This window comes from Triticum urartu, chromosome 2 (genome assembly GCF_003073215.2).
Source record: "Triticum urartu cultivar G1812 chromosome 2, Tu2.1, whole genome shotgun sequence".
In the NCBI taxonomy this organism is placed as follows: domain Eukaryota; kingdom Viridiplantae; phylum Streptophyta; class Magnoliopsida; order Poales; family Poaceae; genus Triticum; species Triticum urartu.
The window spans coordinates 78696573-78710019 of NC_053023.1; the positions used below are offsets into that span (position 1 = coordinate 78696573).

The following is a 13447-nucleotide window of genomic DNA, read 5'->3' on the forward strand; positions in this document are numbered from 1 at the left end:
GTGCTATCTCCACCAATTCTTCATTCACGACTAGAATCGTGTCATTTCTCAGTATCACCAAATGCACATTACATAACGCACTGAGGCTATCCTGGATAGAGTCTGAGGCAGAATTTACAGTTCATGACAGAACTGTTTGTCCTGGATACTGGTTAGGCCATTCTTGTCATGACTTCCTGCAGTATGAGCTTTGTGTCAGCATAACAGGATCCTATGTCAGCGTCATCCTTGGTGGTGACAGCCGCCTGCAACTTCTCGAAGCTGTCGAAGAGGCGGTTGGCTAGGCCGAGAAGCGGCGGCTTGGCGTCGAGGTCGGCGGTGGTGATGAGCTTGTCGAAGTCGTAGTATATGAAGGTGGCCTTGAGGCGGAGGTACTTGTTGACATAGTTGGAGGCCTCCTTGCCGAGCAGGTCCTCCAGCGCCAGCAGGTCAAATGCGGAGCTGCGCACCCGGTAGGCGTGCGCCGCGAAGCTTGGCCCGATGTCTGCCATGTAGATGCCGTTCTTCACAAAGGATCGCGTCCCTGTCTCGCCATTGTTGATCTCCTCTGCACCACATTCATCCGCGCTGGTTTCAGTTCAGCAGTTGAGGCCTCTCTCTCTAGGAATGAAATGCATCATGAGGATGAGGTGATATAGTATGTATGGGAAGTGTAGCGGTAGTACTGTTGCGGATCTTGGGCACCGGCAGAGGGAACTCGGTGAGCCACCAGCCGTTGTTGGCCGGCTCCGGCTCCTCGTCGGCGTCAGCAGCGGTGGCGCGGGCGGGCGCTGTGTGGAGCACAGCGGCGGTGGCAAGGCCGAGGCCTAGACTGAGGCAGGCTGATCGCCGGCCCGACGGCTCGGAGGCGTGGCATGTCACCACTCTTGGCCTCGGCCTTGGTGACGCGCCGCCGCTAGTTGCGGCGGCAGTGGCATGGAAGCTTGAGAGGTAGGTGCCCGCCATTTGCGCCATGGGACTGGATAGCACGGCCGGCAGATGGAAGATGATTGGTGTGCGTTACACCAGGATGAGAAAGTCCTCTGAAATTATTATATTTCCCTTAAAAAAAACTGTGGTGAAATTGTTTGGCATTATATTTTGTGTTTTTCGTTGATTTGTGTTGGACGCGCCGGAGAGGATCATGTCAAATGGTGCTGATGTGCTTAGTGGAGTTAATTGCACAGAAGTACCATAATTCGGGCATCACATGCAGATTGGTACCATGATTGCTAATTTTTGCGTGTCAGTATCAACATTGGTGTAAGTTTTTGCAAATTAGGCTAAAACGCGTATTTATACGTATTGACGCCCGATCCGACAGCTCAGGCCCACCCGTCAGGTGCCACGCTGGCCAATCGGCGCGTGCCCGCATGCTGACTAGGACGAGCCGGTGCGCTGCTGCTCTCCAACCTGGTCCGGTCGCACCAGCTCCAGCTCGGCCGCACCATTCCCCTCCCCTCCTCCTCGCTCGTTTCCTCCGTTGCCGCCGCCCGCGCCCCGACTGCCGGCCGCCGCACCGCCCCGCCGACGCCATGGTTTTGGAGGACGAAAGCAGCGACGACCATTCTAGCCTCCCGTACATGCAGTCTTCCTCCACAGACTGTCTCAACGAGGTCAGTACAGGGTTAGGGTTAGGGTTTCAGATTTGGGATTTCTTGATTTGGTTAATATCGCTAGGTTTTGATTTGGCCATTGTCTTTGTGCGAGCTTCTGCAGGTCCCTTTCAGCATTGAAGATCCAGATTACAAGGGGCTTGAGCTGGATGTGATGTCTCCATGTGAGAAGCACGGCATGGCATCTGAGAGGCTTGTTGCCTTTGAAGGAACAGACACAGGCAGGAGGTTTTTAGCATGTGCACAGCCGGTATGGATTGTAGGATTGTAGGCATACTGATTTTTTTCTTACTTGGTCAGTGCCATATTGAACTCTGTTTGCTGGAGTACTCTGCTTGCTGTCAACATTTTGGTTCATAGTGGTTAGAGTAGCTTATTTAGGTCAAGCATGAGTATATTTTGCTGGAGTACAGTGGCATAGTAATTTATGTTAATAGTGGTAGTAGAGTAGCTTACAAATGTTTGAACACTCCTTGATATGAACAGTACAGTAACTAAACTAGTCAGTCAGCTACTCAAGTGGCTGCTCCTCTTGTTAAATGTAATGGTCTGGTGCTAACATAGTAATTTATGTTAATAGTGGTAGTAGAGTAGCTTACAAATATTTGAACACTCCTTGATATGAACAGTACAGTAACTAAACTAGTCAGTCAGCTACTCAAGTGGCTGCTCCTCTTGTTAAATGTAGTGGTCTGATGCTAAATTTAGACATTCTTTTTGGCAACTGCAGTGATTTTGTGTAATTACTTGATGTATGAACTGTTTTGTTGTTGTTGTTGTTGTTGTTTTTGCAGGAAGGTAGCAATTGTGGCTTTGTTGAATGGGTTGATCACCAGTGGCCCCCAACAATGCAGAATGCATTGTTGAAGCTATGGGCAATGGTTGAAGATGCCAAAAGTGCTAGGGTGAATGACAATCTTGAAAGTTCTTTCACTATCCACCATCTGACAGAAGAGAAGAACAACCTGGAGGCCAACTATGACAAGCTAGTCCAAGATGTGCATCAGCTTATGAGCTTCCAGGAGGATAGGGTGGTGGATTTCAGACATCTGCAGTCTGCCATTACATATCAGCATGAATGCAGAAGTGAACTGGTGGCTGATATGAATGCACAGATGGCAAAGAAAGATGCAGAGTTTGAGAAGTTTAAGCAGAATTATGATGTGCTACTGAACCTGACAAGAGCTCAAGCTACAGTCATCCAGAACCTGAAGTTGAAGCATATTACTGATAAGCAATTGCTTACTGAAGCTAAGATGAACTTGGAGTTGAAGAATGCAGAGCTCACAAAGTCTGAGGAGAAGCTGAAGGAGAAGATCAAGGGGATCCAGGCCATCTTAGAGAAGTGAAGAAAATGAATATGAGAGTAGTGGGCAATGCTGATCTTTTGGGCATGATGGTTGTGTAGTGTATGGCTCTACTAAATGTGAACTTCTCTAAGATGAACTATGGCTGTGTATGTATGTAGTAGATATGCTTTTCATCCTTTTGTGAGAAAAGGATGAACTATGCATCAAAACTCCACTATGTATTGTGAACAATGGTTGTGTACTTTATAATATGTTGAACTGTAGTAAGTATTGTGTGTTATGTGTGTTATGTTTGCTGGATCAGATATTCTGTGTTATGTTTGCTAGACTTCGGATTATGATTTCTCATGCACTAGGTTTTGATGACTATGTTAGCATTGGAAGACTATTTGATGGTTATGTTAGCACTGGATTATTAGATGGTTATGTTATATCATGCATTGGAAGCCTATGTTTAGGTGGCTCTGTCGACCCCGAGTCACCGTAAACCCTAATGGTTAGGTTTAGGTGGCTCCGTCGACCCCGAGTCACCATAAACCCTAATGGTTAGGCTTAGGTGGCTTTGTCGACCCCGAGTCATCGTAAACCCTAATGGTTAGGCTTAGGTGGCTTCCTCGACCCCGAGTCACCGTAAACCCTAATGGTTAGGCTTAGGTGGCTTCCTCGACCCCGAGTCACCGTAAACCCTAATGGTTAGGCTTAGGTGGCTCCGTTGACCCCGAGTCACCGTAAACCCTAATGGTTAGGCTTAGGTGGCTTCCTCGACCCCGAGTCACCATAAACCCTAATGGTTAGGCTTAGGTGGCTTCCTCGACCCCGAGTCATCGTAAACCCTAATGGTTAGGCTTAGGTGGCTTCCTCGACCCCGAGTCACCATAAACCCTAATGGTTAGGCTTAGGTGGCTTCCTCGACCCCGAGTCACCGTAAACCCTAATGGTTAGGCTTAGGTGGCTCCGTTGACCCCGAGTCACCGTAAACCCTAATGGTTAGGCTTAGGTGGCTCCGTCGACCCCGAGTCACCGTAAACCCTAATGGTTAGGCTTAGGTGGCTCCGTCGACCCCGAGTCACCATAAACCCTAATGGTTAGGCTTAGGTGGCTCCGTGGATGAACCCTAGTTTCGTTCCCCACTCTGAGATCTGGTGCTGTCAATTTAATAGTAGAAGAGGTATCTGTCCCACATGTCAGAATCCCCAAATGTGGTACTGCATGTTATGTGATGCCCCAATATTGGTACTGACATGCAACAGATAGCAGCAGTATTGGTACTAATTTGTCACAAGTAACTGCAATTGTGGTACTGCTTTGCAAATATTGGTAGTTCAGAAAACCACCTAAAGTTCAACATTCAGAAAACCACCTAAAGGTGAACATTCAGATAACCACGTAAAGTTCAACATTCAGATAATCACCTAAAGTTCAACCACATATCCAGTAGCAAGTTATACATATCCAGTACTCCACCTCAAGTTCAACATTACAAGCATCAAGTTCAACATTACTAGAGTACTCCACCAGTACTCCACCTCAAGCATCAAGTTCAACCAAAATAACACCACAGTATTTCACATTACATGGCTCGTCCTCCTCCCATGCTAGCATTGAAGTAGGACATCCATCCAGTGTGTGTGCCATCAGTAGGAATGTCAGCATATTGCCTGGGAGCACCTCTTCCAGCTCTTCCTCTGCCTCTGCCAGCTCCTCTTCCAGATGGTGGTGGTGTAGTAGAAGTAGCACCAGCTCCTCTGCCAGCTCCCCTTCCTCTTCCAGATGGTGGTGTTGTAGTAGAAGTAGCACCAGCTCCTCTGCCAGCTCCTCTTCTTCCAGATGATGGTGGTGTAGGAGCAGAAGCAGCAGGTCTTGGCTGTCTTGCTGTTGGTGGAGTAGAAGGACCAGCAGCTCTTGGCTATGAGGTACTTGGAGTAGCCTTGCAAAGAAAAGGAAACAATTAATAATGCTAGAAAGAAATGTACAAGAAAGAAAACATTAGTATATTTCAAGGTGAAAAATTATTACCACATGCTTATTCTTCCTCAAAGCTAGCTCAGGCTTCAACTGTTTAAGACAGTTTGTGTACCTATGCCCTTGGAGACCACAATTGCCACATGTTATGGTCCCCATTCTTGAAGTTTCTTTTGGCTTTGGTACTTCAAATTTGCCCTTGATCCTCTTTTCTTTCCTTCTTCCTCTCTTGATTTTGAATGCAGGTGGTTCTATGTCTGGACCAGGGGTCCTTGTCCAATCATGCTCACCAGGCACAGGAAAGATCATTGGTTCATAAGCTGCAGCATAAAAATCTTTCTTGAAGAATTTGCTGACATAATCCTCTGGTTTCCTTTTAGCCTTGTTTATTGCAGAGATGGCATGGTTGCAAGGTATGCCACTAAGGTCCCACTTCCTGCATCCACATGTCTGAAGTTCCAGGTTGACAGCATGTGTTTGCTGCCCACTTGTAACTTGCCATAAGTTGACCCCTGCCTGTATTGGCTTGCAGTATCTGGCCCTCTCCTTCTCAGCCTCTAGCTTCTCACTGTAATGAGGTGTTATCTCCCATCTTGCTTCCTTAACACTCTCTCTCTTAATGTGCCACCTCACCATCTGCTTATCTTTTATCCCATCACACATTGTCCTTATAGGTTTTCTCCTAACATCTAGAATGTACTTGTTGAACACCTCAGACAAGTTGTTCACTACCAAGTCAGTCTTGCAGTTTGTGTCAAATGCATGCCTTGCCCATGTCTTTTTTGGTATTGCAGTAAGCCACTCCCAAGCTTCCTCACTTTCAGCTCTAAGATCATTCATTGCAATATTAAATTTGTGTTCATTGTAGGCATAGCTAGCATTATCCATGCACTTCTTAAGATCTTCACCCCTAAACCCAGCATTTTGGAAATTTGCATATATATGTCTAAGGCAGAACCTTTGGTTGCAATTTGGAAACACAGCATTCACTGCATATAGTAACCCCTGACACAAACAATATAACAAGTCTAAGCTACATCCTAAAGAAATATGCACCAATGAATTAAATATGCATTCTAATCTACTATAAACACTTGTGCAAAACATAATGAAACTCTAAGCTAATGTAAACACTTCTGCAAAACACATACCTTTTGTCTATCTGACATTATAGTATAAGGTCCAAACTTGCCCACTTCTCCCCCTAGGCAAATTTTCAGTTGGTGTAGAAACCAACACCAACTAGCTTTGTCCTCTTGTCCAACTATGCCAAATGCCAGTGGATATATGTTGTTGTTGCCATCTCTACCAGTGGCAGCAAGGAGTTGAGCACCTGTAGTGAGCTTAATGAAGCACCCATCAACACCTGCATAATCAACATTTCCAAACATTAAATACATTCAAGTGAGAAACAAAATGTAGTACTCTACAATATGTAAATGGTGCACAAGGTTTAGGAACTAACCAATGAATGGCCTACACCCATTAAGAAACCCCTCCCTTGCTCCATTCATGCAAAAGAACATGGCATGGAATCTTGGGCCTGGGTGGGGTATTCTTGCAGTTGGTGTTGGAGTAACAGTAGTGACTATTACTCTGCTCCCAGGGTTTGTGTCCATGACAGTCTGAGCATAGTCTTTAAGCCTAGGATATTGCTTCTTGTGATCTCCTAACACAGCTTCAATAGCTATGTTCTTTGCCCTATATGCCATGCACTTGGGCACATCTACACCATATTTTTCATTGCATGCATCAATTATAGTCTGAATACCAGTAGTTATATCAGATCTAAAGAGATGCTCATATTTCTGTGCTAGCCACTTAGCACTAACCCTGGTGGTCTCTGTGGTACTAGGGCAAGTGTGTTCTAGTCTCATCTTCTTAATTACAAAGGTTTTCTCCCCTTTTATAACTGCTGCCACCATTAAGAAGTGGCATTGTTTATCTGTACACTCAACAATTATCCTCTGATCTGAATTCCCGTGATACCTGAAATTCCTGGCCTGGGTGATGTGCAAATTCAACAAAGCATCTCTGAATTGATGCTGATCCCTAAAACACAACTTCATACACAGTTGCTCATGTGGTTGCTCCAATTTCTCATTATACCACTTCCTAGCAGGCCTTTTCTTTGCCCTACTCTTCCTTTTATTTTGTAGGACAAAAGAGAGTGGCTCAAAACCATCATCATCACTCTCCCTCAACAACCCCTTCTCTTCTTCATCTGATGATGGTCTGAAATCAGGTTCAACCTCTGGTAGCTCACTACAATGTGACCTAGTGGTTGGGCCTCTTCTAACTAGCAGCTTCTGCTTCTTCTTTACAGGTTCAACTATAGTTTCTTCTTCTTGTTCAAAAGTCCTATCTTGTTCTACCTCAAATGGGTCCTCAACTTCAGTGTCACCCTCATAATGCAGCATTTCTTCCTCTTCTGATTGATCATCATCTGATTCTTCCTCTTGTGCTTCTAGCTCTCTCTGTCTCTTTCCCTCTTCCACCTCTACATCTTCATCATCAACCATGTAATTAGGGTCACTTCCAATTTGACCATCCTCATCAGAGGCATCACTGTCCTCATAAGCCTCAAATCCTTGATATCCCTCTTCTTCTTCTTCTTCTTCCAAAACTGCTTTCAACTTGTCTGTTGCATTTTTGCTTTCTTGTGTGCAAACACCAGCAGGACCAGCAGGGTGATGTGTGCTACATTGACTGTCAAAGACTACTCCTTCCTTATCAACAACTAAGATAGGAGGCTCACTCAGATCATAAACAAGAGGCTCTTGGTACACCACAGTGGACAAGTCTGGCTTTTCAAAATGCTGCCTCTCAAAATCAGTATCAGGGGGTGGACAAGCCCTGACTAGCAAATTAAGCACCAATTTGTCCTGGATCTTCCTCTTTATCATCTGTAATTCTGCATGACTGTCTACCAAATCCAGCCCTTTCTCTCCTAAAGATGGATTTTCAATGTGAAACAAACAATCATATGCATTAAATCCTTGGGTTTCCATCACTGCAACCAAATTCAGATAAGTAATATCTGAACCACACAGCTTCATCTCCAATGGCTCTCTTGCATCAAAATGGATCCTTACTTCCCAAATGTCTTCATCCAAACTACAGAACAAATTAAATTTCATGTATTCATTATAATTACTCTTAATTTGTAGAGCAACAGTACAGTACAGTGCAATTTAAAGTAACCTGTAAGTCTATTATTTACTAATTGAGCACAATAGCAAAATTTGGAGAGCAACAGTACAGTACAAAACAATTTAAAGTAACAGTACCAGAAAGTACAGAACAATTTGGAGAGCCACAATAATCCCAAATTTTTACTGTCATTGAACTAATTTGAGAGTGCAATACGCTATGTTACTAGGTTAGTTTAATTGTCCTATACTAGTCACTTCAATTGGATAAAACCTAATCCCCAACTGGATAAAGCAGAAGATGAACAAACCCTAAAAATGCCCAATTGGATAAATCAGAGGAGGAAGAGGACAAGGGTACTTACAGCACGCCGCCAAGTCCATGCGTCAACTCATGGCTGCTGCTAGGGTTCGCCACCCACTGATGCGCCAACCGCAACCGCTGCTCCATGGTGAGTAACATCGACTCCTCGTCGTCGGTCGAGTACGCGGAGCTGGAGTCGTCGCCGCCAGCCCAGTCGACGCCAGCCGTTCCGCTAGGAGGCCAGAACGGCATCTCACCGCCGCCATGGACGCCCTCGCCGCTGCCTGGCGGAATCGCCGACGCCATGGACTAGGGTTCGAGCGAGGAGGAGGAGGGGAGGGGAATGGTGCGGCCGGGCTGGAGCTGGTGCGACCGGACCAGGTTGGAGAGCAGCAACGCACCGGCTCGTCCTAGTCAGCACGCGGGCACGCGCGGGCACGCGCCGATTGGCCAGCGTGGCACCTGACGGGTGGGCCCGAGCTGTCGGATCGGGCGTCAATACGTATAAATACGCGTTTTAGCCTCATTTGCAAAAACTTACACCAATGTTGGTACTAACACGCAAAAATTAGCAATCATGGTACCAATCTGCATGTGATGCCCGAATTATGGTACTTCTGTGCAATTAACTCTGCTTAGTGCAACTCTAACCGATCCCTTAAGAGTCTAGAGGAGTAAAATTTTGGTTTTACTTCTCTAACCGGCATCTAATTAATCTTCTAAACCGGTTAGAAGAGTAGAAGTTTTACCCCTCTGTCTATCTTTTTTATTTAGAAAAGGAGGATGACCCCCGGCCTCTGCATCTGGGCGATGTATACGGCCACTTTATTAATTATTTTCACAAGACATTACAAAGTAATACAACAGTAAGACTAAAGCCGCCTTCTAAGCACCTCTATCCAGCTGATGAAGGGGCACAGATAGCCTGCGCCTAATACCAAACAGACATCGCAGCCAAACCCATCTAAGACCTGAGAACCCATCCAGGACGCCTGCCGGGCATGGGTCTCACCGGTCCGGCGTGCACTCAGATGCCGCCGCCGCCAACTGCCACCGCTCCATCTTCAGAACTGTACTGCTGCATCAACCTTGCTCGGTCTAGCTATCGTCGACGCCACCACGGCGCCAAACGGCACCTCCTCTCTGCGCGCAAACAGCTAAGCACGTCGCGGTCGGCACTGATACACCTCAGCGCCATGCTGCCAGGTATCACCAGCCGACACAACTTGAAGTCCTTGGAAGATCTGTCGTGCGTAGCACCTGCCGACCAGGCATGACAAAGCGTAGCACCTGTTGGTCAGGCATGACTTGACATCACCACCGAAGCTCCGTGCAAGACGAAGCCGCTCCACCTCCTGCCTCTGACATCCAGCGCTGCTCCGCAAACGATGCTCCCAAGAGAGAAACGACACTGCAGTGCCGCCATCGTCCGATCTGGAACACCAGATCCTAGGGTTTCCCCCGGAGCAGCACGAGTGGGTCGACAATAGTTACACGACGATACCTTCATCAAGGTAATGGCGAGAATGCCGCCATCGCCTGCCGTCGGTTCGGTTTTCACCGGCAACCATGTCTCCCCTACTCGCAGCCGGGACAAGATGATGGATCTCGAGATCCGATCACCAAGCCTCTGGCCGGCCATCTCGGGAAGAAGATGGCCACCACGTCCACCAGTGTCACCACGCCGGGCACGCGTCGCCGCCGGCACCCCCATGGTGCCTAGAGAGCGACAAGCCCCGACGAATCCCATGCCTCGCCAGCCGCCATGGCCCAGACCCCGCACCACTAGATCCAGATCGGATCGGGGTCCAGGGCCCCAAGCCGCAACCGCCGTGGAGGCAGCACCACTGGATGGTGCCTAGCCCTCTAGCCCGCCGCCACGCCACGCCGCCAAGCTGCCGCCGGGATAACTCGCGCCTCCGCCAGAGAAGCCGCAGCCGCCGCGCGTTGGAGAGGCCTCAAGCCGCAACTGCACCACCGCCAGGCAGGGGCGCCGCCACCCAACACGCCCTCAGCCGCGCCGTTGGGCCCCGCCAGCCCAGCGCCGTCTCGCGCCGCGCCGTCCCGCGCCGGACGCCAACCGCGAGAAGAGGGGCAAGATCCCCGCCGCCACCAACGCTGGCTGGTCTTTGCCCGGCGGCGCTGTGCGGTGGCGGCGGGGGGAGAGATCGACGAGGAAGGACAAGGGGCGGCGGCTAGGGTTTCCCCCGAGGACGCTCACGGGAGCGGCTTGGGGGTCGGGTGTCTATCTGACTCCTAAATTTACTCGTCCTAGAAATGGCCAAGTAAAAGTTCTCTTCAGGCAAATGCCTCCTTGTAGCCGGCCGGCGACTCACGTGAAGCTCCCTTGTCGACGGTGGCGACAACATCTTCGACTCCGACATGGACTCCTGGGTGACGTGTGCGTACCAAGGTGGTGGCGGAGGAGGCGATCCAGGTGGGAAGGGCACGTGCTCGATGTGCTGCGCGATATGCCCGTGGCCCCAACGTACTTGCAGGTCCGTGCAAGCTCCAGCGCCATCCGGAGCAGCGCGCACCCGCTTCGGGGAGCGGCGAGGCCAGGCCACCCCAATGGAGAAAGTCGTCGAGCGCATTCTCGGCCTCGAGGGCGACATCACGGGTTTGGCTTGATCGAATTTGGTAAGGCGGGGGCGGCCGTGTCGTTGCGGTGTCCATGTAGGAGTTGGAGTAGGAGGAGTGAAAGAGGCCACAACGGCGACGACATGGTCACCATCGTCGCTGGCACATAGCAAATGTTTGATGGAATGCATAAGCTAATTGTAAGTATTGCTCCACTAAACAATATAGAAGATCAGTTAGATCCGGTCAAAAAATAGTTGAATAAAAATACTTCAGTAAGCTTTACTCGGCTGATACCATGATTTTTTAGGGACCGCCTAGAGCTGCTCTTACTCCACAAGGCACCCATTCTTTCCTTTCAATACTCTTATTTTTTTTCCTAAAAAGAAGTACTGTCCACCCATTTTCTCCACGGGTTCGTTTTCTAAAAAAAAAAAATCTACATGTACTCCATCCCCAGAAAAAGGAAAATGCTAGTAGGTGAGTGCTCATGGCAGTAGGAGAAAGTGGAATGCTTAGCGAGAGAATGGCACTGCCGTGAACCCAAGTTTTCACCTCATTTACTGCCGTGCTTGTTCCAAAGGAGACGGACGGATGGACGACGGATCATGGATGGGGGTGGTTCCTTGAGAGGTGCACCCACCCTGCAGGTGTCAACCATAGGCCATATAGCCAAGGCACCATCTCCAGCCGATCTGCTCCACTGTTTCACCGCTGGGTAAAATCTGGACCGTTCTCTTGTTCGATCGGGCGGTGTCCGTTGTCTGAGCTAAACGAGCTCTCCAATACATAGAGCAGAGGACCTCAGCTGCTGCTGTTTAGTACTGCCAGCACACATTCCACTACAGACTACAGTGCCAGCCACCCGGAGAGGGGGGGGAGAAGCAGCCATGCGGTGGTGCTACGTGGGGAAGGCGACCAAGATCTTCTTCGCCGTCGTGGCCGGGCTCGCCGTCGTCGGTCTCATCGTTGCCGTCGGCGCCGTCATCCACCGCGCCAAGTCCCATCGCAACTCCGGCGCCGCCTGCGCCACCGCCGCCGGCGGGTGTCAGCCAGTCCCGCCCGGGACCGTCAGCCAACAGCCATCCATGCCTTCCACCGCGGTCACCGCCCCGCCGCCGCCGCCGAATCCCACCTTTCCTGCCCCGGAAACCCCCTTCCCGCCGCCTCAACCCCCTCTGCAGCCGCCGCCAGCACCAATTGCGTCGCCCTCGCCGGCCACATTTGCGTCCCCGCCGCCTCCGGACGTGCTGGTGCCGCCACCACCAGCAATCGCGCCACTGGCGCCAGAATTCGCGTCACAGCCGCCTCCGGCTGCGCTGGTGCCGCCGCCACCGGCGCCGGAATCTGCGTCACAGCCGCCTCCGGCTGCGTTGGTGCCGCCGCCGGCATCCGCGTCACAGCCGCCGCCGGTCGCGCTGGTGCCGCCACCGCCGGCCCCGGATGCGCCGAGCCCGACGGCGTCCTGACGCATGTCGCCGGTTATTGACTATTGATGACTCGATCTCAGAGCAGGTTCAGGTTGTAGCGCACTGATTCAGGTTCAGGACATGGAATTAGTCTGCTGTCTTTTCTTTTCAATTGCCGGATTAAATCCTTCATCACCCCCCTATCGCACATCGAGATTTCACCGATTCAAGTCGCATCTTGTTATATTTGTAATTCTGATTCTTGTTTACTCTATGCTGACAGTCTCGTGCTCCTCCGTACAAATCATTTAAGACAAAATCTTAGAATAGCGTTTCTTGATGGAATCAGGGCTCTTGTATTTGGGTGCCAATTGAATTGGCCGCCTTGGAGTTGGTCACCGAGACAAGGACTGGTCTATGATGACTCACGTTGACCATTTCTCATGTTGGGCATCACTGTTAGAAGTCATTGCATTACAAGAGGACGGTCGGTCAGATATTGCTATGAGAGAAAATTAGTGCATTCAACAAACATCTGATCCTTCTCCACTCTACTCTCTTGCTGTCCAACAGAAAAAAATATATTACCTCCGTCTCAAATTACTTGTCTTGACAAGACAAGTAATTAAAAGACTAAGGTATTGCCCATTTGCACTGCAGTTGTTTTGCAATTTGCACATAACATCATTGGACCCTGGCAGGTTCTTTTTATCCAGAGGCCTGCATCTGACTCCCTTCACCTTGCACTACGAACAAATAAGCAGCCAGCGCACACATGTTAGGATGGAATCATTTGTCCATAGAGATACACTACGTTGCACCGATACGGCGATACGGGATACGGCAATTTCTAGAAACAGCAATATGCGATACGGCGAGTATATATACATAATTAATAAAATGGCATGTAATAAAGATAGAACATACTAATATAATGCGTGAGATGAGAACAAAATGATGCCCATTGGTTGCCTCATGCATCTTTTCATGTCGTGAATGGTCATCGATGTCCTCGATCCTCGTCCATTAACTTGCTGTCATGCCATCTCCCGCAGATTACATGGTGATTTGAGTATTTCCCTCTGTACCAGTAGACAGTAGCAGGAACATCAGCAAGCACCAAGCACATACGGCA

The 13447-nt window shown here is 49.2% G+C and overlaps 3 protein-coding genes across 3 annotated transcripts; 2 read left to right on the forward strand and 1 right to left on the reverse strand.

The window, feature by feature from the left end:
* Window position 1: 1 nt before the first annotated feature.
* Window positions 2-1005, reverse strand: LOC125535943 (photosynthetic NDH subunit of lumenal location 3, chloroplastic-like). The gene is made up of 2 exons (XM_048699024.1): window positions 666-1005; window positions 2-547 (listed from the first exon to the last, which is right to left on the reverse strand). Exons 1-2 carry the CDS (start codon window positions 952-954, stop codon window positions 153-155), a joined length of 684 nt encoding a protein of 227 aa, XP_048554981.1. The 5' UTR covers window positions 955-1005; the 3' UTR covers window positions 2-152.
* Window positions 1006-1095: 90 nt separating this feature from the next.
* On the forward strand, window positions 1096-3133 carry LOC125535944. Its single transcript, XM_048699025.1, has 2 exons — window positions 1096-1845; window positions 2390-3133. Exons 1-2 carry the CDS (start codon window positions 1750-1752, stop codon window positions 2942-2944), a joined length of 651 nt encoding a protein of 216 aa, XP_048554982.1. The 5' UTR covers window positions 1096-1749; the 3' UTR covers window positions 2945-3133.
* Window positions 3134-10174: 7041 nt separating this feature from the next.
* LOC125535165 (extensin-like) lies at window positions 10175-12606 on the forward strand. The gene is made up of 2 exons (XM_048698211.1): window positions 10175-10467; window positions 11682-12606. The coding sequence occupies exons 1-2, from the start codon at window positions 10175-10177 to the stop codon at window positions 12370-12372; spliced, it is 984 nt and encodes a 327-aa protein (XP_048554168.1). The 3' UTR covers window positions 12373-12606.
* The last annotated feature ends 841 nt before the right edge of the window (window positions 12607-13447 follow it).

Coding starts and splice junctions, on each gene's coding strand:
- LOC125535165 (XM_048698211.1), top strand. CDS start 10,175: ATGGTGCCTAGCCCTCTAGCCCGCCGCCACGCCACGCCGCCAAGCTGC. Junction 10,468..11,681: donor GGTCTTTGCCCGGCGGCGCT/GTGCGGTGGCGG, acceptor GAGCTAAACGAG/CTCTCCAATACATAGAGCAG.
- LOC125535944 (XM_048699025.1), top strand. CDS start 1,750: ATGTCTCCATGTGAGAAGCACGGCATGGCATCTGAGAGGCTTGTTGCC. Junction 1,846..2,389: donor TTTTAGCATGTGCACAGCCG/GTATGGATTGTA, acceptor TTGTTTTTGCAG/GAAGGTAGCAATTGTGGCTT.
- LOC125535943 (XM_048699024.1), bottom strand. CDS start 954: ATGGCGCAAATGGCGGGCACCTACCTCTCAAGCTTCCATGCCACTGCC. Junction 548..665: donor GGTGCCCAAGATCCGCAACA/GTACTACCGCTA, acceptor AATGTGGTGCAG/AGGAGATCAACAATGGCGAG.